Source organism: Gymnodraco acuticeps, unplaced genomic scaffold (assembly GCF_902827175.1).
Source record: "Gymnodraco acuticeps unplaced genomic scaffold, fGymAcu1.1, whole genome shotgun sequence".
NCBI lineage: Eukaryota > Metazoa > Chordata > Actinopteri > Perciformes > Bathydraconidae > Gymnodraco > Gymnodraco acuticeps.
Genome location: NW_022991947.1, coordinates 350,034 through 377,620, shown reverse-complemented (window position 1 = coordinate 377,620; position 27,587 = coordinate 350,034). Strand labels below are relative to the sequence as shown.

The 27,587-nt window shown below is 39.8% G+C and overlaps 1 protein-coding gene across 2 annotated transcripts; it reads left to right on the top strand.

The window, feature by feature from the left end:
- Positions 1-1,458: 1,458 nt before the first annotated feature.
- jak2a (Janus kinase 2a) lies at positions 1,459-27,564 on the top strand. Of its 2 annotated transcripts, XM_034200555.1 has the most exons (25): positions 1,464-1,652; positions 1,879-2,016; positions 10,383-10,671; positions 13,701-13,824; positions 13,941-14,061; positions 14,706-14,851; positions 15,425-15,719; positions 15,902-16,021; positions 16,708-16,865; positions 16,962-17,073; positions 17,988-18,174; positions 18,797-18,921; positions 19,766-19,900; positions 19,996-20,083; positions 21,066-21,193; positions 21,284-21,422; positions 21,592-21,743; positions 22,101-22,251; positions 22,337-22,470; positions 23,008-23,197; positions 23,864-23,988; positions 24,679-24,851; positions 25,152-25,269; positions 25,508-25,621; positions 25,798-26,090. In XM_034200555.1, exons 3-25 carry the CDS (start codon positions 10,431-10,433, stop codon positions 25,903-25,905), a joined length of 3,384 nt encoding a protein of 1,127 aa, XP_034056446.1. In that variant the 5' UTR covers positions 1,464-1,652; positions 1,879-2,016; positions 10,383-10,430; the 3' UTR covers positions 25,906-26,090. The 2 variants fall into 2 exon arrangements, with proteins under 2 accessions (XP_034056447.1, XP_034056446.1); XM_034200556.1 differs by having other exon boundaries at positions 1,459-2,016; positions 25,798-27,564.
- The last annotated feature ends 23 nt before the right edge of the window (positions 27,565-27,587 follow it).

Sequence of the window (27,587 nt, the reverse complement as noted above, 5' to 3'; positions counted from 1 at the left end):
CAAATGTACAACTTGCGAATGTTGTATAAGTCAAATTGCCAATTGCCATATTAAAACATCAGCTGCAATTCACGACATGAAGAAGGCAGTCTCTGCAGAGCATATAGGCTAATGGAGATGCAGTTATTTCCAGCATTCTTTATTTAACATTTATTCAAGTATGTTATGCCTTTTATCTGCTAATGTATACAGGAGGAAGAGTGATACACTGTCTGTCTAGTTGCCTTAAATAACAGTTAAAGTTTACAGCCTAAAAAACATGGAGCATTGTTTCCCCTTTTATTCATTTTTATGTCAATTTGCACATTTCATGGTGATGCTCAGCCTCTCCCCTTAACTCCTAACAGTCATCATCATGTCAACCACAACACAGAGAAATACTGATAGAAATGTGTGTATAGTTGTTGATACATTGCTGACAGAGAGAACTAGAATACAGATTTAAGAAATATCAGTTTTTGAGCATGTCATAAGCATGTTTTGTCTTGACTATATTACAACTAAATTATAATAAAATAATATAGTATTTATATTATTGAATTGATTATGATTATTATTATTAGTAGAAGTAGTTTATTTGCATTCATTATATTTTAATCTTTTTGAGGCTAGTATTTGGCAGGAAATGCAGACGTACATGCACATTTACCATTTACCTCACTGTATACAAAAGTAACTGTGTTGATACTAATAATAAACAGGAATTATATTTATATAAGTAGCCTACTTTGTTTCCAAAAAAATGTGTTTCACTCCTGTCGGTTGGGGGGGGGGGCCTCATCTCACAATGTCGCTTGGGGCCCCAAGTTGGCCAGGGGCGGCCCTGCAGATATGTACTAAGTAAATACATTTGTTCCTGCTCAAGATTAGATTCAACTTTATTGTTATTGCCCATATTACAGGTACTGAGACAACGAAATGCACTTTAGCTTCTAACCAGGTGCAACAAGCAGTAAAGTGAAAAGTAATGTACACAACCTACAGAATAAAAATGAATTGAATGATGAATAAACAGTGAGGGGTATGAATACACTAGATATCAGCCTGTGAGCAGCATGAACAGTGTGTATGAATATGCTAAGATATATAAAGTATGAAAACGGTAAGCAGTATAGTATAAAATATATAGATATTAATTTCATGATGATAAACATTGTGGAACAATGATGAAAAATGGGAATGGATGTGGCGACGTAAAACTGACACAAAACAACAACAAACTTTTGCCAGCCAATTGGAGAGTTTCATCAGCAGCACGTGGTAAAAACCACCAATGAGCGCTCAGCTCGAGATACCAGCGAGACGTTTCCCATCAAGCATTTCGCTTCTGCAGCCCGTGGAGAGCAACTGCGCCGCCTCGCCGCGCCTCGCTCTCAAGGCTGCGGGCGTCTTTGTCCCGCGAAATTTCAAAGTCTCATGTGGGCGGGCCTCCAGAGCAAGTCGGACAAAATGACTACCCATCATGCAACGCACTAGCAAGACGTCGATCGCAACTGCGCAGGTCTGCGCAGGTCTTGCTTGTCTCAAACAAGCCTATTGCTGCTGTCGAATATCCAACCTAAAACTAACTTCACCGCGGTCGCTGATCCTCCCTCATCACCAGCAGCACCATCCTCTACGCTACGGTCGATTCATACGAGGAGACAGGCTGGGTAAGTCCCACTGTGCCGCTTAGTACAACCGTCAGTAGGTTGCGTTATTCACCTAATATAACAATTAGCTTTCATCTGGGACACACAACAGTGAGCTCGGCGCGAGGAGTTTCCAAGTGACTCGTTATCGTCAAATGAGGACAGTTTAGGAGGATATGTGAAGACCGACGGAATGGCAGTCAACATGCCAAATAAGTTAACGAAGCATTGTCACTTTTATCGACAGCTAAAGTAGTCCGCTAGGACCGTGCCTTAGCGAGCTAACGCCGAGAGAGCCCGTCCTACAGCCCGCTGCTCCCGGGCTGACCGGAGGACTGAGACCGAGCAGAGTTAAACTAAAGCAGCAACCAGAAGACAACAGCGAGTAAGTTTTCTGTTTCTGTGCTTTTCAACATCTCACTTCCAACTCACTTTGAGATCTGTTTTTTGGCGTTACGTATGTAAATAAAACCTTGACTTGTGGGAAGAGCGTTGACCAAAAGTGTACAGTCATGTTTATGTAACGCATTGTATTGACGTTTTACTTCAGGATTTTCTCACACTGCCTGATAAAATGTATTTAACAGCTGTGTGGTCTACGTGTGGGTGGGTGTTTATGGGAGTGTGTTTATGTTTGGAAGCTGCTGTATACTACTGTAGAGTTGTATTGCATTGTACTATAGTCTTATTTGTGTCATTGAGTGTAGACAAAATATTAGAAACACCCCTCCCCTCCGTATAATGCAGTGGTTCTCAATGTGGATGGGCGCGCCCCCCCCATGGGGTGCGCAGAGGCATGCCAGGGGGGGCGCGAGAGACCAGGAGGAAAAATGGTTCTAAAAATAAAAAAGATTTTTTTTAAAAAATCAGAATTTTTAAAATTATTGATCAGAAAATAATATGATGCAGTACTATTACGTCTGGGTCTCTGTGTTTCATTAAAGCTTGGCTCTGTCTGTGTGTGTGTGTGTGTGTGTGTGTGTGTGTGTGTGTGGTGTGTGTGTGTGTGTGTGTGTGTGTGTGTGTGTGTGTGTGTGTGTGTGTGTGTGTGTGTGTGTGTGTGTGTGTGTGTGTGTGTGTGTGTGTGTGTGTGTGTGTGTGTGTGTGTGTGTGTGTGTGTGTGTGTGTGTGTGTGTGTGTGTGTGTGTGTGTGTGTGTGTGTGTGTGTGTGTGTGTGTGTGTGTGTGTGTGTGTGTGTGTGTGTGTGTGTGTGTGTGTGTGTGTGTGTGTGTGTGTGTGTGTGTGTGTGTGTGTGTGTGGAACGAGCCATTTTGTGTGCGCACGAGAGAGAGAGAGCGCACCGGTACTGGAGATCGTTGTTGTTAGCTTCTGGTGCTAGCGAGCTACGCTAACAGATATAAGGAGTTTTTTCAACAACAAAGTGGAGGAGAGTCCTCTCCTCCTGTCAGACTGAGAGGCTCAGTGAACTAAAGGACTCTGCAGTGTTATCTCAGTGGGTCTCAAATGTTTTGGTCACCATTAATGTAAACAATTATTTCCGAGGCACACGTTTATATGATCATTATAGTTATACAAAAATAAGAGAATAAATGAAAAACAGGTATGAAATACTATATGACAGTAAAAAAAGAATAAAGTTTAAAAGGGTGATTTGTAAAATATCCATAAAGAAAAAGTAAATCTGTTTCATATGGGTGTTGAGAGAGGTATCCATAGATCTCTTCATTTTGCTCTCAAAGTGCACCAGATTGATGCATTTAACTTCAATATTTAAAAATAAATCTTCCCGGGGGAGCTTGCCCCCGGACCCCCCTATGTGAGGTCCACACACCACCTGTAAAAATAGCACTTGACCCCTGCTTACACCTATATGCCGTGAGCTGATTATCGAGCCTTCATTGTAACAGTCGCACTGTGTATGTGCGTGGGGATTGTTGCAGTAGAACGTTCCACTGTAGCGACCGGTACATTAATGGGAAACCCTAAATGTTTGAGCACCCTCTATGAAACGTCAAGCTACCCCACAGCACCCTCAAAATAAATCTCTGGCGCCGCCACTGAGCCTGACTATCTGTGTTGGGGGGGGCCCGACTTTTTTTTTTCTCCAAAGGGGGGGCCTGACAGAAAAAGTTTGAGAACCACTGGTATAATGCAATGCTATTAAGTCAAAGTCAACTTTATTGTCAATCTCAAAATATGTTTGTACACACAGAAAGATCGAAATACTGTTTCCCACAGTCCCGAGGTATAAAAAAACACACGTTAAAATACAAGAACAGCACCAGGAACTACTGCTGCACAGAATTACCATTTAGGTTGAAGTGATGGGGTTTTGAGTTTTAGTTAGAAGGGTGCAACATAATTGATTCCTTCATTAAGCAGCAGCACATCTTAGTTCAGTTTAAACAAAAAGTGAGAAATCTAACCTTCATGTAAAAAGGATTATTTGAAGGACTGTTTTGGACTACACTAGGCATAATGTACCTACTGTAATGAACTGCTAACTGACTGTAAATATAGTCTATTGATGGTGGTCCCACATGATTTAGATGCCTATCTGAGATGAATCATTTCCCAAGCCAGACTGGTTAATTCACTTCAGAGCAGTTAAGTCATGTCCAGTTCAAGCTTCATAATGTTGGTTCTTTTTTGAGGAAAGCAATGTTTTAGCAATGCTTGAGTCATCTCCAACCAATAGTACTAATATGGCTTAGTGGGGGCCAAGGGAGCAGATACAGATTGAACCCAGCATCAATCATAACAAGACTATACTTAGTAGTGTATCTATTTAGGGTTAGACATGCTGTAAATAGTGTACTGTTGGGCACATGTTTTTCTGGGGTTTCTTTTAGGTTTGACATCTATTTTTTTGGCAGTGTTGATTCATCAGACTACTTGAAGAATGCAATTAGTAAGACATGTAGACAGTAAAGGGGGAAAGTACGTACTTTTGTTGCATGTTTTATTCAGGTCACACACCAAGGTCTGCACTGTCAGCTTCTGAAAATGGAGAAAAAACAAGTTGGCTAGTTTAAAATGGGTCGCGGAGCAATGGTAATACAGCTGCACATTTTTTCCTGTCACATTCTGCCAAAATGACCTTCAGTGCCATTTTTGGATTACTGGATCTCAAAAGAATTGGCAGTTAGATATGAACCTACAGTAAATGAATGAAAACATCCCACACTGAGGGGTGGTTTAGGGTGATACTTAATGTGAATTCGCCCGGTGTTTCCCAGAACCTTGATTCATTTAGGTATTGATTCTGCTGCTTAAGGAAGCTTAACTGACTTTACTTTTACGGCATTACTAAAAATCCGTGCCAAAACATTCAACAGTTAGAAATGGCCGTTTACAATGTTGGCCATCTGCTTTATTTTTGCAGCGATTCACGTTTTGTTTGAACCTGTTTAACCTATTTGTTGTTTCCTGTTATAAATACCTTGGTATCTGGCTTGATGATTGTCTCTCTTTTAAACTTCAGGTCGATAATCTGCTTAAAAAGCTAGGTTTCTTTTTCAGAAACAAGTCCTGTTTCTCACTTGAGGCCAGGAAAAGGCTAGTCTCTGTGACCTTTTTACCTGTGCTGGACTATGGTGATCTGAACTATATGAATGCACCTGCCATGACCTGCAAAAGTTAGATGCCGCCTATCACAGTGCACTGAGATTAGTCACTAACTGTAAAGCACTGTACCCTGTATATGTATGCCAGGGCAGGTTGTAGTTCACTTACTTTACGGAGGCTCAGTCATTGGTACATGTTCATTTATATTTATAAAGCCATGTTGGGTAAACTCCCATCTTACATTGGATTATTGTTATTGACTAATGCATCAGTGTGTTTTAGGGTCAAAAACACTACAACTCACAACTTAAGATGAAAGTGTTTAGTTTATTTAATAAAAGAGCACACGTTCAATGTGAAAAGTGACAGTAGATATAGATTAGTTGCAATTTGGTGCTATGTATATATGTATATATATATATATATATATATATATAAAAAACATTTTTTTTAAACACCTTGAATTTCAGGGGGGGCGCGGCTCCGTTGGCGGGGCTCCGTTGGCGGGGCTCCGTTGGCGGGGCTCCGTTGGCGGGGCGCAGCGCCCCTCCAAGACAATGGTAGGGGAAACACTGCATGATGTGGTTTTGTTACATGTGCCAAGTGCAAGGACTGACTTAGGTAAGAAAGCTTTTATGTGCGCAGCTCCTCTTGCTTGGAACAGTCTTCAAAAAGATTTGAAACTGAGCAAATTGGTTCCACTGCCTGTTTTTAAAGCTTGGATAGGTGCAATGATACTTGATACTGCTGGTACTTGTCAATGTCTCTAGGTATGTACATGTAGCCCTGTAAATACGATGTCCGTATCTGTTGTTTTATGTTCATGTTGTAACCTACTTCCTGCCATGTTGGACAGGTCTCCATTGAAAAAGAGATCGATTATCTCAATGGGACCACCTGGTTAAATAAAGGTTTAAAAAAAAAAAAACAGTTGGACGTATTTTTAACCCAAAAATAATTCCATAATGCAGTTGTATTTGAAAGCGTTTAAACGCAGTGTCCTTTAACATAGCAAAAGCCAGCAAACAATCAATCACATGGGCACAGTAAGAGAAGGAAATGCCTATGTGTTCACCACCTTAATTACATTACCTTAATCTGTGGTCTGTTCTGTACATTTTGTTGATGATAAAAACATTCTTTCTACTTTTTTGGCTCAAAATGATTTCCCCCCAGTAAAACCTTTGTATTTCAGCTTTGATATCAGGACATATCATACACCTTTTACTTTAGAGATAGGGTTAAGGCTCTGTTAAAATTTGCATAACTTTAAAAAAAGAGATGACCTAAACTCTGGGTCCTTCTGTGTGGAGTTTGTCAATCAAATTACTCGCATTACTTGCGCTGAAAAAAGTAAGAAAAAAAGCATATAGCATGAGCTTTCGTCTGTAAGAGCGTGTTGTGTTTTTAAATTGAAGAACAAAGAGTGCAGAGCAATGATACATAGTGTATGTAAAAAATAGCTGCCCTTCTGCAGTAGGAAGTAAAGCCAAAATAAAATGCAATTCATTTCCAAGACCAATGTGTTTATTTCAAAACATAGAGTAAGTTCACTGCCTGGCTTTGTTTTGAAGACACTTTTGAGGAAGTGTAAACCCACTGAAACAAATACAGCGTTGCATCAGTGTGGGAAGTGAGTGAGTAGTAACGCAAAGGTTCACTTTAGGTCACCTAGGACATTTTCTTTGAAAAGTGAGTCAAACATAATTGTAAAACAACATCAACAACGTTACACTGTAGTACATAGTCTAACATGTTACATGACATTAAAAAGTAGTTGTTAAAGTTGCCACATTTAGACAGAAATAAATGTTTTATAAAACAATATCAGCGTAGTCCAAAACTTAAAGTTGTTGTTAAGCCTTTTCAAACAGCATTAGTGTAAGCAATCCATATACTGTACGTTCAATTTGAATAACACTGCCAAGGTGCTTATACTCCTGTTCACTTTTAATAGTTTTGCTATTTAAAATAATTACAGCTGACAGAGGGACGTTTCTCCATCTAAAATCTAAAAACATTTATTTGTTCGACAATATGTCTAAACACTAGATGTCTAATCTCAGCTCTAAATGTAATGTTTCTTTGGTTAAAAGGCCTATAAAAACCACATAATGTTCTTATATTATCAATGTACAATTGTCCTGATGGCTAACACTGTCAAGAGTGCTGATGACAGATGACGGTCCTCCATGGAAATGGACATTCTGTCGCCTCTGTAAGGAACGTGTTCATATATTTTATGGGGTATAAACACATGCTTCACTGTCAGATGAGAAATCTGCAAACAATATGCACATTTGAGAGGAAGTTGTTTGTAAACTCGGTTCTGATGTGTTGCATCCTGCACACCCGTCTTTGCTGGATGCATATTAAAAAGTATCCATCTGATCATTGGTTTTAAACTTTGAGTTATATACAATAAAACCCTCAAAATATTTCTATATATAAATATAAGCTATTGGTCTGGCAAATAAATAAATATAGATTATTTTGTCCATGATTTTTGATTTATTTGTGATCCCAGTGAAACGTGATTAGTGAATTTAGTGTCTAACTAATCGCAACACTTCAATGGTGTATTCCCATCCATTTGATAAGCACCAGTGGATTGCCTAGTTATTATCCTATAGTACTGTAGGTGTGCCATTTTCTCTCCAGTCCCTTTTTAGACTCAGGGTACGTGGTAACTAGTCAAGACATGACAAAGTATGACTTGAGTTGACACACAGGTTTGTGCAACTAGATTTTCACAGTTAGTAAACACAAAAACCTATCCAGGCTATGACTGTTGGTGTCACAAAGCAAAAAACTCCACCTGCCATCCATAGTCCCCAAAAACAGTTTGAGCATTTAACGTTCGACTAGTGCCACAGTCAAACAAGTTCTGCATGGCAACAGTAGGTGCTCAATACTGCTTCTAGGAAAGACAGAAGCCATCATCGGGAAAGTACTCTGTTTTCTGCATATTGGCGGTTTTGCGTATACACATTTCACAAAAACTGCTAAGACTTCTGTAACACCTCAATCATGGTAAGTGTATTTCAGGGTTTTCCCCATTTCCTAGATAGTGTGGGCTGGATCCTGAGCTAAGCTGTTGGCATGATTGAGTGCTTCACATGAGAGAAGAAGAGTATTCAAGCTTTCTAGTAATTTAAATAACTTTTGGCACCAGTTATAGCTGTGTCTCTGTGGATTTCGTTTGTACATCTGGAAACATTTTACATTTTGTGTTGAACAAGGACCACACAGCACAATGGCTTGGCCTTTGGTTGGAAACCAATAATTGGTTGCCTTTGAGAATTGCTTCCTAGTTGTCTATTTTCTTTGAAATCGCATGTCTCTGTGATGATCAATTCCTCTTATCGGTGCTTAGGGAGAGTTGCACATTCAAAATGACTTGGCGACATAAGCATTATCAGGTTTTAGTTGTTTTTTGGGCTTAGACATCATGCTTCATCATGCTTTTGACCATGAGCAAAATAACCTGTGGCTTCAACATTAGTTTCAAATTGCTTAAGTAGGCCATTGTTTTCATCCAAACTTTAAGATCCCAGCAGATGATTTGTTACTATGAAATGTCCAAAGGCCAATCTAAGTCGTGGCCGCAGCGGCCAGCATGCAGAGTGGCCATTAGGGGCAACATGTGTCTGCGCTGATAGCTCTGACCTCTACAAGCACAGAGGCAGAGATAAGACGCAGCAAGGGACTGGAAAGAATTCTCTGCCTGTCTGCCACATGATAAATGTTTAGGGTGTGTAAACACACTGAACAAACTGAGAGAGCTGTGTTTTCCTGAATTAAAAAATGCTTGGCATAAATATTTGTCTGGCCTCCTCACCTGCTGATAGCTTTGGAACCAAAACAATACCTTGCATAATTCTCCACTTACGTTTTCCATTTGATTTTGCCCCAGCTTCTGTGCTGTTTCTTGGAGAACATACATATGCATTTGCAAATAGAGAACGAATCACACGTTTTTCCATGTGTAAATGATTAAGTACATTTTTACATACAGTGAAAATGCATAAGAGGTTAGAACTGCTGAGAGTGGTCCAGGGATTTCTGCATGGTAAGTGAGTAAGTGGTTGATATTGTATTCATTTATGGCTGAATAGAGGGACATAATAGCCTCTCAGACATCTGAATCAGCCACTGTTCAAAATGGCTATGGTCTAGAAAATCTCATTTCAAAGTTAAGTTCAAAATAAAGTGAACAGACCAGGAATAAATGCCTTTGCCTTAGGGTTGTATTTGAGAGCTTGTTTGCGACGGTATATGAACTATATGTCAAAATATCCACCACATTTTAACATTTTTTGTTCATTCCACTCAACATAATTAATTATGTTTTAGAAACCTTTAATTCAGTAACAAGAAGACCAATATTCCAAAGTGATAGATGACGATAATGTGATCAAGAAACATAATTTTTGTGATTTGATAATGACATTTTGAACCTTACCTTTTTGAGTGAGTTTGATATTACAATTGAGTAATGTTAGTGTGGCTGACGTATTTACATTAGTCATTATTTATAATCTCTTTCTGAGTGGCACAAAGTGACAGTAGCAGGTTTGACGTAAAGATATATGAGCTACTTATAAATGATTCTGCTATCAAACGTTTTTTTAGACCCTCTGAATTCAATAATACATTTTCTCTCAGACTCTTATTTGTCATAGAGGAAGCTAGCTCTCGTCAGCTCCGTGGCTCTATGGATGGCAAAGTTAAAGTAAACAATCGACCGACTGCTTTGGTCAGTAATATAATATCCCAACAACTAATGGATTGTTAACTGAGATGTGGTTTTTGGGGTCTCTAGAAAATTGGTTCACTGTCTGGTGATTTCTTGATTTTTCCTCTAGCAACACGAGGGGAAAAGAAGCTGAATATCACAAACATGAGGTTTGTGATATCGAGTGCGACTTTTCCTTAATTATTGGATGTACTGCCCTAAAGTGTGGTTCAGAACTTCATGTTCTACCTAGGAGGAACTGTAATAAACGTGTTCCTCTCACTTTTGATCTAGCGTTCAAATTCTTATTTTTCCAATACTTCTGTTTATACCCAACAACACACCTGCAAAACCAAAGATATTCCCAACAGCCTCGGATGTACTTTATGTTTAATATTGGCATGCTTACCCCCTAAACTAGGATGTCGGACATGATTTAACCTACCTGTGCTTTCTCTCTGTCTCATCCCTTTGTCCCCTGACAGGTGGATGTTTGTTTTTCGCACCACAAGGCCTGTATCCTGCTGACAGACATGGATCCACCCATCTCTGGTCCCGCAGCACATCTCAATGGCCACCTCCCTGAACTCGAGCCAGCCGCTGGCCTCGACCCCAAGCCGGACACGGATGCCACCTGCCTCACTGTCAACCTTTACTACCTGGGGAAAGATGGAGGAGGGGGCGGTTCAGGAAAGGGATCGGAAAGCGCTCTCACGTTCCCACCTGGAGAGTACGTAGCAGAGGAACTGTGCATCAGGGCGGCGAAAGCATGTGGTGAGTCACAAAAGGATTTCAGACCTAATGTCAGTCCACAGAATATCTAGAATACAGTTTATGCATGGTAACTTTATTTGTTAAAGGTCCCATGTCATGGCCATTTCTACGGATCATAATTCCATTGTTGAGGTCTACTAGAATAGATTTATATTGTGCAATTTTCCAAACTCACATTGGTTTCTCATACAGCATCTCTGTATAGTATGTGTATTCACTCTCTGTCCTACACGGCTTGTTGGAGCTCCTGCCCCCCCCCTGTGAGCCCAGTGTGCTCTGATTGGTCAGCTCGCCCACTCTGTTCCGATGAGTTCACCACCGTTACAGCGGAACATCAGTGATTATGTGTTACAATGGCGTTGTATGTCAGAAAATGACACCAGTAAGGACAAACAGATGAGAATGCTGCGTGGGGTCTGGGTGCCGTGTTGGCGGGACGTTGCGCGGCTCGCTGCTGCGAGGAGCGGACAGTGTGAGCTGGGTTCATTTCCTGCTTGCTGCGTGGGATCTGCGAGACAGCGCGAATGGACGCGGGAAGGGGGGGATGCTGAGGGGGCTGCAGCACCCCCATCTGCGAGGCTCCACTAGCACCCGCTGTGAGTGCTGTTATCAAAACCTTAAACAGTTCACTTTTAGACGACCTTCTTGTCTTTATTGCCAACTTGTTGGTTGTTGGTGCAACCCGGAGAGGTTCTGCTTTTGTTTTGGTTTTCTCAACTCGTTGTGTAACCACTGTTGCGTCAAATCGGTCAGGCTTAATAACATTAATGTATTAAAAAGTCTCAAATATCACACTTTTATTTATTTAAATGTAATTATTCACAAACATTGCAAATGGACAGCAAGTTCCTAGCACACTCAGGATGTTTTGTTCTGTTAAAGATGACTCTAAAGTTTAATTGAATTATAAATACACATATTATTAATGCAACAGCTTAGGAAATGTTGCTTCTGGCAGCGATGCATTTGTTTGTATATTTCATGGAATTATTATTTGTTTACATTTGAATGAATAAAATAGCAATGTGACGCTCGACAAGCTAGTATCTACTATGACAGGCTAAAACAGTCAGTCATGCAATCACACGCCGACAGCAATTTCCCACGCAATGATGTAAAAGGGAGGCTTTTTATTTTATTTGTATAACTAAGCCTTTAACCTTTACCCTTAAACCTTAAAGAAGAATGTTGTTTTTCTGAGATAGTTGAACAGTTTATGGCAAGAAGCGTTGTCACTGTTGGCCTTATAAGGACATGTTATGCTGTGTCTTTGATGTGTCTGTTAAACTATATCTCTTGATAACTAAATGAGGTCAGTTCTCTGGGAAGATAGTTTTTGAGCCAAACAGCCAGTAGCCTTCTGGCGGCTGTGAGAATATAACTATCCTACTTTCTACTCCTCTGTGTTCAGGAAAAAAAATAATCCAAGGAACTACTAGAACAAAGTTTAGGAGCATTTTCCGTGGCTTCTTCAAAGTTTCAAATGCATCCAGTTATTTTCTTTAAAGAAATAGGGGCAGGGGATTGTGCTATCAGAGCCCACCCAGTGTTGTGAGACAAAACTACTGGCTTTCTCTTTCTAGCAAACACAAATCAGGAAGTTGTCGACTGTTGTGTCTTGTTTTCCTCTCCGCCTCCGCTCTATCTCTCTCTGACACACTCTGGCTCCATGTAGCCGATAAGAAAAAACGTCTCTCTGTCTTCTCTTTATCTTCTGCTTGCCCTTGCTTTTCTTCCTTCTTTCCAACTTCCTTTGTCTTATTGTTTGTCTCTTTTTCACACTTTATGTCTACGTTCCCTTTATCTGCAACCACTCTGTTCAACCACTGAATATCTGAATAAAATGGTATGAAGTATGTTGATAAGCAGTATAACATATGCAATGACTCTGACCTCTAACGGTGTGAATATAGTGAATTCAATCTGCATGTTGTTTCTTACTTTATGAATTAATAATGTCAACAAAATAACACTCTTCTTTAAGATTTGCTTAAAAATCAACCTTCATTTAACTTTACTTCCCCTGTTGTGGTTGAGCTTATTTCCTTGAACTCATTGCTTCACTCTTGTGAGGGCTTCCTGCTGTATGATACAATGTTTCTGTCTGCCAGTGACCCACTTAACCCCACTGACAAAACACCTTACTGCCAGATCAAATTCAACGTGAGGGCATTCAGGCTTCAGGCGAGATGATCAAACTATAAAATGGCAGGAAACGTGATAAACATGCCATTACCACTACTTAAGAAATCAGTATTCAGATAGGGCTTAACTATTTCTATACACTTTGTATACAGTGGTGTAAAATAACTAAGTACATTGACTCAAGTACTGTAGTAAAGTACAACTTTAAAAAGGGACGTGTTCTGCTACGTTGTACTTCTACACCCCACAACAATTCAGAGGTAAATTGTGTACTTTTACTCCACTACATGTATTTAACACCTTAAGTTACTTTTCAGAAGTTGATTAATAGCATAAAACATAATCAGCACTTAAATAAGATTTTAGTTACACCTGGAGTAAATTCACAAACTACCCAGCAGTGAATACAAGGGAAAACAAGTTTCCACCTTTACCAGCTATGATAAACATAATTAATGAATCAATAATTATAATAAAAAACACATTATATATATATATATATATATATATATATTAAACAAATTCAAAATAGGCCAGTATTCCTACTCTCTGATACTTACGCTTTTTCTTAAGTACAATATACTTCTTCCACCTCGGTTTATATAGGCTACAGTAGTTTATGGTAACCACCTGTAGCTATGGATGTCAGTCACAATTGCTTCTTGTCTACATTGCTACTGCTTGACTGTTAGTTAATAATGGCCAGTTGTTGCTGCTCATCACTTCAATGTGTTGCTAAAGTTCTAAAAACGTGTTCTTTATTTCAAACTTGGATATAAAACGAGTGTACAGTACGATGCTCTCCACTGCGGTTATAGAGTACAACTTTCAGTCACTATGTTATACTGTAGTAAGCAGATCATTTGTTTTTTCCCTCTTGCCAGGAATTGCTCCAGTCTACTGCAGCTTGTTTGCCCTAATGAGGGAAAGTGAAAAGATATGGTTCCCTCCTAACCACATCTTTAAACTAGACCACCCAGCCAGTGAGAGCCTGCACTTTAGAATCAGGTAAATATTTGTAGCATGTATTTTAGTAATTTTATGAATGCTTTTCAGACTTTACATGTGTTTTATGCTCAGATTTATTTTGAAACCGGATCCTTCTGGCCACATTTTCTCTCCAGATACTATTTCCCTGGCTGGTATAACAGCGGCAATTCATTGTATGCCCACCGCTATGGCGTGTCCAAGGGGATGGAGAGCCCTGTGATGGATGATTGTGTCATGGCATACCAATTTCTTCAGGTTAGTCTTCATGGCTTGCACCTCATATCATTATTAAGACTGCTATTTTCTTTTGTTTAAGGTACTTTGTTTGTTGGCACTTCACATTTGTATTTGTGAATTAAAAAAAAACAACAACAATGAATTTGCTTTCCCCTTCCTTTTTATTAAATAATGCAGACAAGTTGGGTTGGGAGTATAAAAAAGGCTTGCTTCCCTCTCTCTATCTGACTGCCTGTCCGTGTGTCATGACAGTCATTGTGTCAGTTCAGAAAACAGGAAGTGTGTTAGTTAGAGTGTTTAAGAAGCACATTTAGGTAACGGTATTTCAGGCTTCTCTTTACTGTGTGTTTGTGTGTTTAACCTTTCCCACATGCATGTGTGAACTTGACATGCAGCATGGATGAGTGTTGTTTTTATTTCTGTTTACATATGCCTCTGTTGATTAAATATTGACTTAAAGGATTTCCCCTTTTAAAATACACTTTCTTATTGTAACATTCAGTTGTATGTGCCATAAAGACGTTTATATGCCTCGGAGGAAGGCATTTCGTTTTTGGGTTGCAATACCACAATATCTTAGGCACACCTGAAAGGAATCTATTCAAATATGTCACAAAGACGTCAACATGAGGCATACAAACGCTGTAATTTTCCTCCTCCAGTGGCGGAGTGACTTCCTGAATGGCTTGGTTCCTATTCCGGTGAACCACGAGGCCCAGGAGGAGTGTCTGGGCATGGCGGTGCTGGACATGATGAGGCTCGCCAAAGAGAGTGGACAGTCACCGGTGGACATCTACAATGATACCAGGTAGGATAAACTCACTCACTAAGTAGTTATTGTGACTTGTTCTGCTTTCATATACTATTCAATCTAAAGCAGGGGTTAGTAAAATGGTCTCTGAAAAAAAAATAAAAAAATAGTACTGTGAATTTTTAAGCCACCTGGAAGAATCAGGATGCTGCTAGAATGGACTAGTAAACAATAAAACATTTAACTTGTGCTCAGAAAACCAAAATTCAAGACAATGTCGATCTCATGAAATGCTGTTCTGTCTCATGTGTCTCTGCTATGCTGGTGTGCATGTGGTACAGGTCATGAATAACAAAAGCAGTTTGACACAGTGAGCATCAATATAGTTTCATTATGTGTCTTCATGCAGCTGAATGACTTGTCTTTTTCCTACGAGATAAAAAAGGGTCTACAATATCTAATCTTTTATAATATGTATGCACTGTGTCGGACTCTTTCACATATTATTCATCAGTAATATACAGTTTTGTTATACATTAGCTCACTTTCGTATTATTTGTTCATCATTCCCTCCTCTTTTAGTATATCTTCACCTTATCCACCCTGTCTGTTCCCCTCTCCTGCTTTCAGCTACAAATCATTCCTACCGAAATGCATGCAAGGCCGCATCCAGGAGTACAACATCTTGACTCGGAAAAGGATCCGCTATCGCTTTAAGAAGTTCATCCAGCAGTTCACTGACTGCAAGGCCACCGTGTGTAACCTCAAGCTGAAATACCTGATGAACCTGGAGGGGCTGCTGCCCTGCCTGTACTCGGAGCACTTCCAAGTCACAGACCTCTCCGCACGGGAGGTTACCATCGTTGTCATGGCCGACACAGGCATCCAGTGTTCGAAAGGGAAAGAGGAGGATGAGGCACAAGAGGTGAGGAGAGGGGTTGCCGTGGTAATGCATTTGTGCACCACAGTGCGATGCTGTTTATTTGACCAATAGAAGGAGCACCAGGAGTTGGTTACAATAACAACGAAAGTACATGTGTTAGCACACTTCTGTCTTCATTTAAAACAAATGTTAACCACTACTTTGTATTCCTTTTGTGTCGCCAGGAGCTGCAGACATACTGTGACTTCTCAGAGGTGATCGACATCAGCATCAAACAGTCCAATAAAGAAGGCTCCGTGGAGAGTCGCATAGTGACTCTCACCAGACAGGACAACAACATCCTGGTAGAGTACACTCTTAAGTCTTCACTGTAGTTTAATATTCACTCCTGCCTGTGAACCAAAGTGGGGACATTTTAGCTCTACTCAGCAACGGGTTAAAATGGCAACACAGTTGCTGTCAAAGTTATTTACAGGATATAAAGATGAACATCTCACAATTGTTTACTATTTAAAATAATTAGCTATACTAAAATGCATAAATACATGGATTTAAAAACCTATTTTGGAGATACTTACTTAGCCATGTGGCCAGGGCCAGGTGCCAATTTAGAAATCCCCATAAAGTATTTATTTTGTATATGGACTGATTAACTAAAAAAGCTTGGCACAAGGATTTACAATAGGCCTATACGACAGATAATCATAAAATGATTAGCTATTTAGAAGCTTTTATGGCACCTTATTAACATCACTATTTGAGTGTTGTATGTCTTTTAAAAATGGACCTTGAGTCTCTTCAATGAAGCTGATGATTACAAGTACGAAAAATGAATTTGTATCAGTTTTATTTTCATTCTAAATTAGAAAATGATTGGCGGGCCACATGGCACCCTATTTGGCCCCCAGTTTATAAATTGAGCATAACCTATTGAAGTGAACATGATTTAAAGTACAACATAGTAATAAGTGATGCATGTTTTTCTTCTGCATCCCCTCTCTGTACTCTCTTTCTCTGTCTGACCATCAAGGAACTGGAGTTTCGCTCGCTCCCAGAGGCTCTGTCCTTCGTGTCATTAGTGGATGGGTATTACAGGCTGGTTGCAGACGCCCATCATTATCTGTGTAAAGAGGTGGCTCCACCAAGACTTCTGGAGTGCATTCAGAGCTACTGCAACGGCCCTGTGTCGTGAGTACCACACACATGCACAGATATAGCTTGTCACCCATGCACCCACAACCACAGCAGCAATCACACAAGCTCATTTTGTCTCTCTTATCACAGGATGGAGTTTACCATCGGTAAGCTGCGTCGCTCTGGTAACCACCAAGGCCTGTACCTCCTCCGCTGCAGCCCCAAGGACTACGACAAATACTTCATGTCATTCGTGGTGGGGGTAAGCTGTAAACTAAGGGTCCACATTAATGTGAAGTACTGTATTTCTCAATCAATCAATGTTTATTTATAGCCCAATATCACACATGTTACATTCGTCTCGGTGGACTTCACAGATTGTACAGAATATCAGTATGACAATATTTCTCATATGATACTCTAAAAATAAACAGGCTCTTTCAACACACTGCATTTTAATGTATAACTAATTACTTCTTCAGCCCATGCGTCACAGCAGACTGCAAGATGATCTCTTCTGATGAATGATACAATGTTTGACCACAACCAGGGCCATTCAACTTTAATACGTGTTTTGTTATAATAACTGTTAAGTAAGAACGTGGTCGAAGACTCATTTATCACAGTGTCGTCACTTCATTTAATTGAGCGGCTGAATGTGAACTGTGTTTGTTAAAAGTTTAACTAAAACCCAGTAATCATAAAAGTGTGCCCATCATGACTTGTAAATGTTGCCCATATCTTCTACCACTGGAGGGAGCAATAGGTCTGAATTCCACATCAAATGGACAATCCAGTTTATATGCAATACCATACTGTGATGTGACTAAGGCATGCTGTATCTCTTCTCTTATAAACCTCATACATCCAATGCAGCATCTTTGACCTCCTGTTTGTAAACACATTGAATAAAGTTGAGAATTTGACTTCAAATTTGGTAGCACTGACGATGGTTTTGAATACATTGAAATAACCGATTTTTAAATGTAAAGTCGGTCTTGAATCAATAGTCATGATCATTTAAACATGTTTTTCTTGCTAATCTAATCCTCATCCAAATTGAATGACAAATCAGACACACTTAGATAAATCAATTAGGTGTCCTTCAATGTTACAGTTCTTGAGTACCAATGTCTCAAATGCTAAAATGTAATCATTTATATTTTTTATTTTCAGTATGAAACTTTGGTGGACTATAAGCACTGTCAGATTGTGAAGATGGAGACAGGAGAGTACAATCTGAGCGGAGCCAAGAGGAGCTTCGGCTCGCTCAAAGAGCTGCTGCACTGCTACCAGAAGGAGGCGCTGCGCACCGATGGATACACGTTCCAGCTGAGCAGGTGCTGCTCGCCCAGCCTCAAAGGTGAGGGTTCACTCACAGACAGACACGAATAAGAATACAGTATAAATACATGCACATTTATCAACACAGTTAAATTAAGACATGTACTGTTAAATGCAGGTATTCAATGCAATTAGAGTGTCCTCCGTAACAGTTAAGACCTTTTCACTCAGTGGTTGTATTTAGATGATATACTGTATGGATGAAATGCATTTTTGCCTGATTCAATTGCAAACCTATGTGTGAGTTTGTTTAAAGCCGTTAATCAAGTCATGATATAATTATAAATGGAGCTAATATTGAACATGACCTTGTGCTAATACCTTGTTAAAGTGATTAAAGTCACAAGAAGCTCCCATTTCAACGTCCTACATCAATTGTGTTAGAGCTTAATACAGTCCCTCACGGCCGTCTTTGACACTGTTATCTTGTTACTATTTATTACGTTTTCCTTACGAAACGGCTTCAATCCCAGCTGTCACCATGTTCAAGTTACTGTTTACATCAGATGTCAAATTAACAATTATTAGCTAAACCATTGCTATTTCTATTGCATATCACAAATTGAAAAATGGAATCCCCCTGTAGTCATAATCTGATTTAGTGTCAACATCTGAATTTGTTGTGATTTACCTTTCCTTAGAGAAGTCTAACCTGGTGGTGTGCAGGAATAATCACGGGGCAGATGTTCCTCTGTCTCCCTCGCTCCACAAACACAACATCAGCCAGATGGTCTTCCACAAGATCCGAAAAGAGGACCTCGTCATCGTAAGATAACCCTTTTAACGCTTTTCCCCTCATCTGAATGAAGCAACACACGTTCATAACTCTCCCTGCAGTCTTAGTCTTATTTAGGTTCATTGTAGAAGCGTACAACAGTATCAAAAAGGTCTTTGTGTACAGTTTATTTCGCTAAGAAGATTTAAAAAGTGGATCTGTAATTGGATGGCCGGTGTCTTTGTTAATAATATAATAAAGTTGTCAATATGAGTGAGTGTCTAGAATGGGAAATGGACTCCTGTGGGGTCAGTAAGGTCGCGTCAATTAACAAAAACACTTCCTCATTGATCCGCCAACTGTCACCAGCTGTACCAGCAATCCCTGTGGACACTTGTGATTGCATTGTGTGTGTGCATGTGACTCTCACCTCGATGACATGTCGCTTTCCGTCTCTTCTTGCCTGTTATTTGAGCACATGAGGCAGGTCTGTCACAGGAAAACCACAGAAGTTGTTCAAGCAGAGCCTTATCTGTATCGCAAGATTGTCTTACCACTCATCCCTCACTAGAATCAACAGGTGTTTTTTTTTGTAGCTTCCTGTTTTGAACATGTGCTTAGCATGTGCTTGTGGGATGCTTACCGCAAATCTATGTAGTTGAGTCTGAAGTAGTCAAAGCCATGGGTTCAGATACGGTCCACTTGGCTTCATGTGAAGAAGCTTGTATCTTTTATTTTGTCATTAAATTGTAATTATAACATCGTATATCAGAAAGGCCTTTGCCAAATATGCTCTGTGGTTTACTGCTTCGAGGGTTCCAGTAATCATGGGTAGAGAGACATGGTGGAAATGCATCCCATCTCCAAAGTCAAATGATAAATCTCTGTGTTTTAGAATGAGAGTCTGGGCCAAGGAACTTTCACCAAGATTTTCTGTGGTGTGAGGAAGGAGACGGGAGACTACGGGGAGATTCACAAGATAGACGTCGTTATCAAGATCCTGGACAAGTCTCACCGCAACTATTCAGAGGTTAGCGACTGAGTGACTGAGTGCATCTGAAACTCCGAGGAGTTCAAAGAGACAAGCGTTAATATTGAATCTCTTCTCTCGTTTTTCCCCCACAGTCCTTCTTTGAAGCAGCCAGTATGATGAGCCAGCTCTCCCACAAGCACTTACTCCTCAACTTTGGCGTGTGTGTTTGTGGCAATGAGAGTAAGTCCATAGAACACACACAAACAGACAGAAAGGAATCAAAGTGGTTTTCCTTTAACTGTGGCATATAATAAAAATGCTGTTAGATTTTTAATAAGAGAGATATTTAGACAAAGACGAAACAAAGGAAACTAAGAAAGGCAAGGAGGCATATGTTTGGAACTGAGATAATCAAACCGTGAGGAGATAAAGTTTCTGACCTGCTCTCAGCTGTGCTCTGATCGGATTAGGCCTTGGGATCAACAGGTCACCACTGAGCCACTGCAATATGGATCTTAACTCCACCTAATACTGGCTCTACACATCAGAGTATTGTGTCAGGAAACCTTTCTAGAGCATTCTGGAACAAAGAAAGGAAGGTTATAATAAATGACTTGGAAAATAGATGTTTTCCTGTGTGTGTTAGCGTGTTCAATTCTCTATTAAAACCTGGCATATGGTGCACTTAAAGTGTAATAGTAAAACAATTAACCTCTCAGCTGGGATAGTCAAATCCGAAAAGTACCAGATGGCAGAATATGGATGGAGAAATTAAGGTGTGCACACCGTTGTTTTTTAAAGAAAACAAAATAAATCAGCTACAGTAAGATTTATTTGAAATGTGTTGTCAGAGTAAATGAATCCTCCACACCTGACTCAACAAACAATACAACTCATTTCACAATGTAGCTGTGTGAAAAAACAATGTCACAGTACGAAACAGTCTTTGTTGACCAGCATTTATCCAATACATTTTAAATGTTTAAACCTCAAACCTCCCCGGGCGCTTTGCAATAGCTGCCCACTGCTCCTAGTACTAGACTCCTGGTACTAGGATGGGTTAAATGCAGAGGCCACATGTCACTGTGTGTGCTGTGTGCTCGGCATGTGTGAAAGAGGGTTTCATCCCTCCCATTCTATCTATCTATCAAACTAGTTACATGGATGTTTTTTTCAAAGAATACAATTTAATAAAATGCTTTCTCTCTCATCTCCCTGTCAGACATGATGGTGCAGGAGTACGGTAAATTTGGTTCACTGGACACCTACCTGAAGAAGAATAAAAGCTGTGTTAACATCACCTGGAAGCTAGAGGTGGCCAAGCAGCTCTCCTGGGCTATGCACTACCTGGTAAGACATAATAAAGAGGACTACCTTCAACTCATATGGAAATAAAACTAGTTGAGCTAGGTAATTGATGTCCCCGTCATGTGCACTCAGGAGGATAAGAACCTCATCCATGGAAATGTTTGCGCCAAGAATGTTCTTTTGATCCGAGAGGAGGACCTGATGACGGGCAGCCTGCCCTTCATCAAACTCAGTGACCCGGGCATCAGCATCACCGTGCTGCCCAAAGAAGGTGAGATACACGGAGTCATGAACTGTCCTGATGTGAGAACACTTGCACCTCACACCTGTGAGGAGGCACAGGTCATGTGAGGATAATGTGAGTCAACAGACTTTTGCTTTTTCCCCTACCTTCAATTCACGTATTTCCTTCTCTATGTGCTTCTCTGTCTCCCTATCAGTTCTGGTGGAGCGTATCCCATGGGTGGCCCCGGAGTGCATTGAAAACCCCCAAAACCTGAGTTCAGCCACAGACAAGTGGGGCTTCGGGACCACCCTCTGGGAGATCTGCAGTGGAGGAGACAAACCTCTCAGCACCCTGGACTGCTCCAAGGTCACAAACACAGAGGATTCATTTAGAGTTTAAACTGACCGTATCACAAGAATGTTCCGGTGGAAAAAATAGTCCCAGTGACCTTTGGTACACTATGATGTTAGAGATGCAGTTAAGCCATTTTGACTATTTACAATAACTTTTTAATTCCGTATAGACGTTAGAGTTGTCATCTTATCTGACTTTTGGCAATTATACAAATAACCATATTTATAATATCCAACTATTCTTTTATCTCACGCAATTAGTTTTAAAGTAAGAGAGACTCAGGGATTTTAAACAAATAGATTATTTTAATACATGTCTGCTGTAGCTTTATCATTTCCAGATTGAAAACGTAAAATGTTTGCTCTGCAGAAGAACTTGTTCTATGAGGACAGGCACCAGCTGCCGGCTCCTAAATGGACGGAGCTGGCCAATCTGATCAACAGCTGTATGGACTACGAGCCCTCGCACCGACCCTCCTTCAAAGCCATTATCAGAGATCTCAACAGCCTCTTCACTCCGGGTAAATCATGTGGATGTGCTATAAGAACACTCTTCATCTCTGGTTTGATCTAGATTTGTTTTATTCAACCCCTTTTCTCTTCCAGACTACGAGCTGCTGGTGGAGAGCGACATGGTGCCCAACAGGACTCGAGGCTGCGGCTTCCCGTGGGCCTCAGAGAGCCACGAGCCCGCCCAGTTTGAGGAGAGACACCTCATCTTTCTCAAGCAGCTGGGCAAAGTGAGGAACGCTCACACAGTATATTTGTATTAGTCATTTTCTTTTTGTATGACCGTCCTTTATCTCCTTTTAGTATTCAAATAATGTCCGGATGTGTGCATGGTTATAACAATATATGAGATCGTTTTGCTAGGTTCTTTAGTGACTTTAAATCTAAATATGTGTCTATATTAGGAAATATTCCCCTTGAGAGAAATGTGTCAAAGTGTCACACTTCTTTTAAAACAATGTAGTTAAAGTCAGTCTTTGTATGGGTGTTTCTATGTGGAAATGCAGATACATTGATTATATACAGTAACCAAAACTCAACCCACTCATCAGTTTCCGCTATCATTTCAGCATGAAGTTGCTCAGCAGTTATTAATATTAAAATCTTTTTTGAAGATGGCGTTTCGTTTTTACTGCCATACTAGTCTCTTCTTGAGATACGGTTACCTCGCTGATAGCATCCCAGTTGATAAGACTTTGCTACATATCATTTCATGTCTGCTTGAACTCCCATCTGCTGTTTCTAAACCTCTTAAATCTGCCCTGCAGGGAAACTTTGGCAGCGTGGAGATGTGCCGGTACGACCCCCTGCAGGACAGCACGGGGGAGGTGGTGGCCGTGAAGAAGCTGCAGCACAGCACGGCGGAGCACCTCAGGGACTTTGAGCGGGAAATCGAGATCCTCAAATCCCTCCAGCATGAGAACATCGTGAAATACAAAGGAGTCTGCTACAGTGCAGGTACGAGCTGTCTGACGCGCAACAAATGAATTAGGAGATGGAAAGTCACAATAAAAGGTGGGATTGTGCATCCTTTCCCTGTCATTGTTTTAAATCTATTGACTTGTTTGTGTTTAAAATCAAAATATGACAGTAGTCAAAATAGACGTTCAATTTAGTCTGCCTTATTCTTATTATTTATCATGAGTGTTTCCAAGATGGATAAAGGGATAAGAGGACATTTGCTGTTAACAAAAGGATATTCAAACATAATGTTTTCTTATGAAAAAGACATTCAAACATTTATCAAATTAAATGATATACTTTATCAGTTTAGCCCCCACAATTAAGTCTTTGATATTTCCTTCCACAATGTTACTTGGTCTTTTATTTTGCATTTATTTATTATTTTCCGTACAGAAGCATGAAAGTATATATTTTCCTTGTTGGCATATTTAAATGAAGCAATAATTGGCCTGATGAATCTTGATTCTTTGCAGAGATCTGGGAAGTGTGTTTCACTTCCCCGGCAGATTGTTATATATTTTCATTCATGTACAATTGTTGCTGCCTAGGGTGTAGTGACCGAGCCCATTAAATGAATACATCTAGATTTCCTCATAGGCCTTCGATCCACTGCTCACACGTCATACATTCTCTTATAAGTATCGCACTTTGTTTGTGCAGGACGGAAGAACCTCCGACTGATCATGGAGTACCTCCCCTACGGCAGCCTGAGAGATTACCTCATCAAACACAAGGACCGCTTCGACTTCAGCAAACTGCTGCACTACGCGTCGCAGATCTGCAAGGTATTGTAAAGCAGTGATGCAGACTATAAATGGTGGTCATCTCTTTCTAAGATGCACTCCAATGTAACTGAAAATATGCTAGTTTATTTGTACATGCTTTCAAACTCTCCTATCTCTGATTAGGGAAATGTAATTTGCTTTTTACTTTTGGTCACCTGTTTGATCACGTGTGTTATAAATACATGTTTGTTGTATAAAGACATTTACAGCACAAAGAGATATCATTATTTTGAGCTCATGCTGTATTTCTCCTTGACAAACACAATGGCCTACGCTTTTGAATACGAGCATTATTAACCATGGCAGGGAGTATACTGTGATAATGACCTCATTAGTGCACATTATGTACGAGCGTTTATTGCAGAGCTGAAACTGTGAAGGTGTGGTTAGGGAGCGGATGTTGTTCTACAAATCTGAATAATAAAATATTATATATATATATGGAAATCTACAAAAAAAAACACCTTAAAATATTAATTGTATCTTCTATTCATGCAACAATTTTGTCTCAGATGGTGAGATATAGATATTGTATAATATGTATGCATGTGTTTTGTTCCCGATGTTTTATTCTTTAGTTTGTTCCTTTCTAAGAGGCACAATCTGTACAATATTATATTTAGATGTTTTCCTTAAAGTTCATAAGTAACACCAGTTCTCTTTCTCTGTGTGATTCTATCCACACTACAGGGCATGGACTACCTTGCCACTAAGCGGTACATCCACAGAGACCTGGCCACGAGGAACGTCCTGGTGGAGAGCGAGATGAGGGTGAAGATCGGAGACTTCGGCCTGACCAAGGTGCTGCCGCACGACAAGGAGTACTACACCGTCAGAGAGCCAGGGGAGAGCCCCATCTTCTGGTGAGGAAGACTTCGAAATATATTTATAATAGTCTAGGTTGACATCAATGAAGATAAAGGCTCAAGGAGAATGATTTTTCTATTGTACGTATTGTTAGTCTTGATGACTGATCTTTACACATGAGTGTAAAACATAGGACATCTGGAGATAAATACCATTTTCATTTAGTCTTTGTTCTTGTATGCCTTTATCTCTCTCTGCTTGTTAAATATGAACAGTGTTGATTGTTTAACAATGTGTTCAGGCATCAGTAAATGATGTTTAATGTATGTAAAATGTTTTGTGTTTTTTTCTTCCAGGTATGCTCCAGAGTCGCTGACAGAGAGCAAGTTCTCTGTGGGATCAGACGTCTGGAGTTTCGGCGTTGTCCTCTACGAACTCTTCACCTACAGTGACAAGAAATGCAGCCCACCGGCGGTACTCTACATATTCTTCTTTCTTTCAAATTTGATTTTAAGTTTGACAAACTTATTTTCTCTCACAATGTTCCTCCTCTACCCCTTCAACTTAATTGGGCTATTTTAAGTCTGTCGAGAAATCAGTTGATTAAGCACTCAATAAAACAATAAACACGATTTTATTGTGTCATTTGGGACATTTTACCAAGCTGTTTTAATTAAAGCCAAACAATAACAACACTTGTTTTCTGTTCTAGGTGTTCATGGACAAAATGGGAAATGAAAAGCAGGGCCAGATGATCGTCTACCATCTGATGGATCTTCTGAAACAGGGATACAGGCTGCCTGCTCCTGATAATTGTCCAAAGGAGGTCAGTAACTCTGTACAAGCTATACAATTACAAAGTACTCTGTTTTGGTTTGAATAAAAACTGTTGGTACGATATCTTGTTCATGAAGTTGAGCAAACAAGGCTCAGCCATCGCAGACAAATACACAGTTTTATGTATTGTTTGTTCCTGTGTTAATGTCCATGCTCTTCCTTCAGATGTACAAGATGATGACAGAGTGCTGGAGCAGCGAGCCGGGACTGCGCCCTTCATTCAAGACATTAATCCACAGTGTGGAGACTGTACGAGAGAACAAGGACGGATGAGACACATTGCAGCTTAACCTTTGACCTTTAGGTGTCCACTCACTGAAGGTGTCTGTGACCTCACTGCTGTGATGCAGTCGGACGTACACTCGTGTTCTTTTGTGGCTCTGCATGTCGCTCAAATAGGGATGATGAGAGGTAGTATCTACTTTCTTAGCAGTTTAATAATAAATAAAATAACCTGGTTGATTATTACACTAGATCTGACTTAAACACCAAATATAAGACATATGAGATGCTTTTAAAAAAAATCACAATTGCATACATTATTTTCTTTATGTTATTCTCTAGTCTAAGTAAGTTGTGTTGTGATGTTTAAGCCTTGAAATCAGTATTAGTACCAAAAATATATAAATAACCAACAAGTAGCATTTTGTTTGTTAATGCACACAAGGGGACCAGTTATGCACATCTCTACCGGTAGTTACAAATCACATTCCTGCTGTTACAGATATGTATTGCACATTGAGGATAATGAGGTAACTTCATGCTGATTGAGCGTCTGGCCCACTGATAAAAGATTTTGCTTTTGCAAGATAACGAAATTGGTGTCTGTTGTGACATTCCAAGGAAAAATGATCCATGGTTCACAGAAGGGAAATGGGATCTCAAAACACTTAACTTCCCTGAGATTTGAACTTAATCACCATCCACTTTTATTTACATCCCTTCATGCAATATGCAAACAAAAAGCATTACAGAGATTTCCTTAAGATCTGGGCAGCGAGAAGTGTCAGCTCATGGACTAATGTATACAAAGTTAGTCCAATGGTTTGTTTTTGAAACCGGAAATGATGAGGGTGATGTAATAAGTTATGGGTTTAATTACAGTATAATGTTTGCAGTGTTACAAGGATATGTTGTCTGTCTGTTGATACAGAACATTTTGTCATTTGTCCACCCATTTCAAGTGGCTAAGGAGCATGTGCATAAGTTAAATATGTGTCCTGAGGTGCTTTACAATGTCTGCCAAAAATGTGTCTTTAAAATGGAATGTTTTAAAAGTTTTTTTTACAGTGTCTATCAATGTGTGTACTGACTTAACGAGGGGATTGTTCAAAGTCAGTCCCTGAACAGATTGTAATTTGTGGAACAGCATCAGTCTTATTTGGAAAAAACGAAGTTGTTTTTTATGGCAGATCTTACACACGCACACACAAAATGTCAAAGGACGGACGCCCTCTCACATCCCTGAGAATAAGTCATTGTAAAGAGCAACGTTTTCTCACTTACAAACATACCAGCGCTCTAAACTCGGGCACTACCACAATCACACATTGTTTACGTCAAGTCTGTGTCTTCAGAGTTTCTAAATCTTGCCAAGACGGAAAAACTACTTTATTTTCCCACCTCAGATCTTTTTCCTCATAAAGCCCTTATTGTGATGTTTGTACATTGGTGTGTGAACCAAATATTATTTTGTGAAATATGTATTTATCACAAGATTGTCAGGAAAACAAAGGATGTTAAACCAGATTTAACTGGTGTTTTTACCATTTGAGTTTTGTGTCAGTGACATTAAGCCTTGTTCTGTCATCCAACGGAAAACATGCAGCTACATTTATTACATGTATAGATAAATGTAAATATTATAAAAATGGATATGTATTATATTCCAGGTGTGTACATAATTGTATTAAAGAAAACCTATTGCAGTACTACGGACATGAACATTGTTTTTC

Bases quoted from the DNA above. Each gene is read 5' to 3' on its own strand.
- jak2a (XM_034200556.1), top strand. From the start codon at position 10,431: ATGGATCCACCCATCTCTGGTCCCGCAGCACATCTCAATGGCCACCTC. The intron at 16,022-16,707 runs GTAGAGTACACT...CTGACCATCAAG, and splicing joins GACAGGACAACAACATCCTG to GAACTGGAGTTTCGCTCGCT. The intron at 18,175-18,796 runs GTGAGGGTTCAC...ACCTTTCCTTAG, and splicing joins CTGCTCGCCCAGCCTCAAAG to AGAAGTCTAACCTGGTGGTG.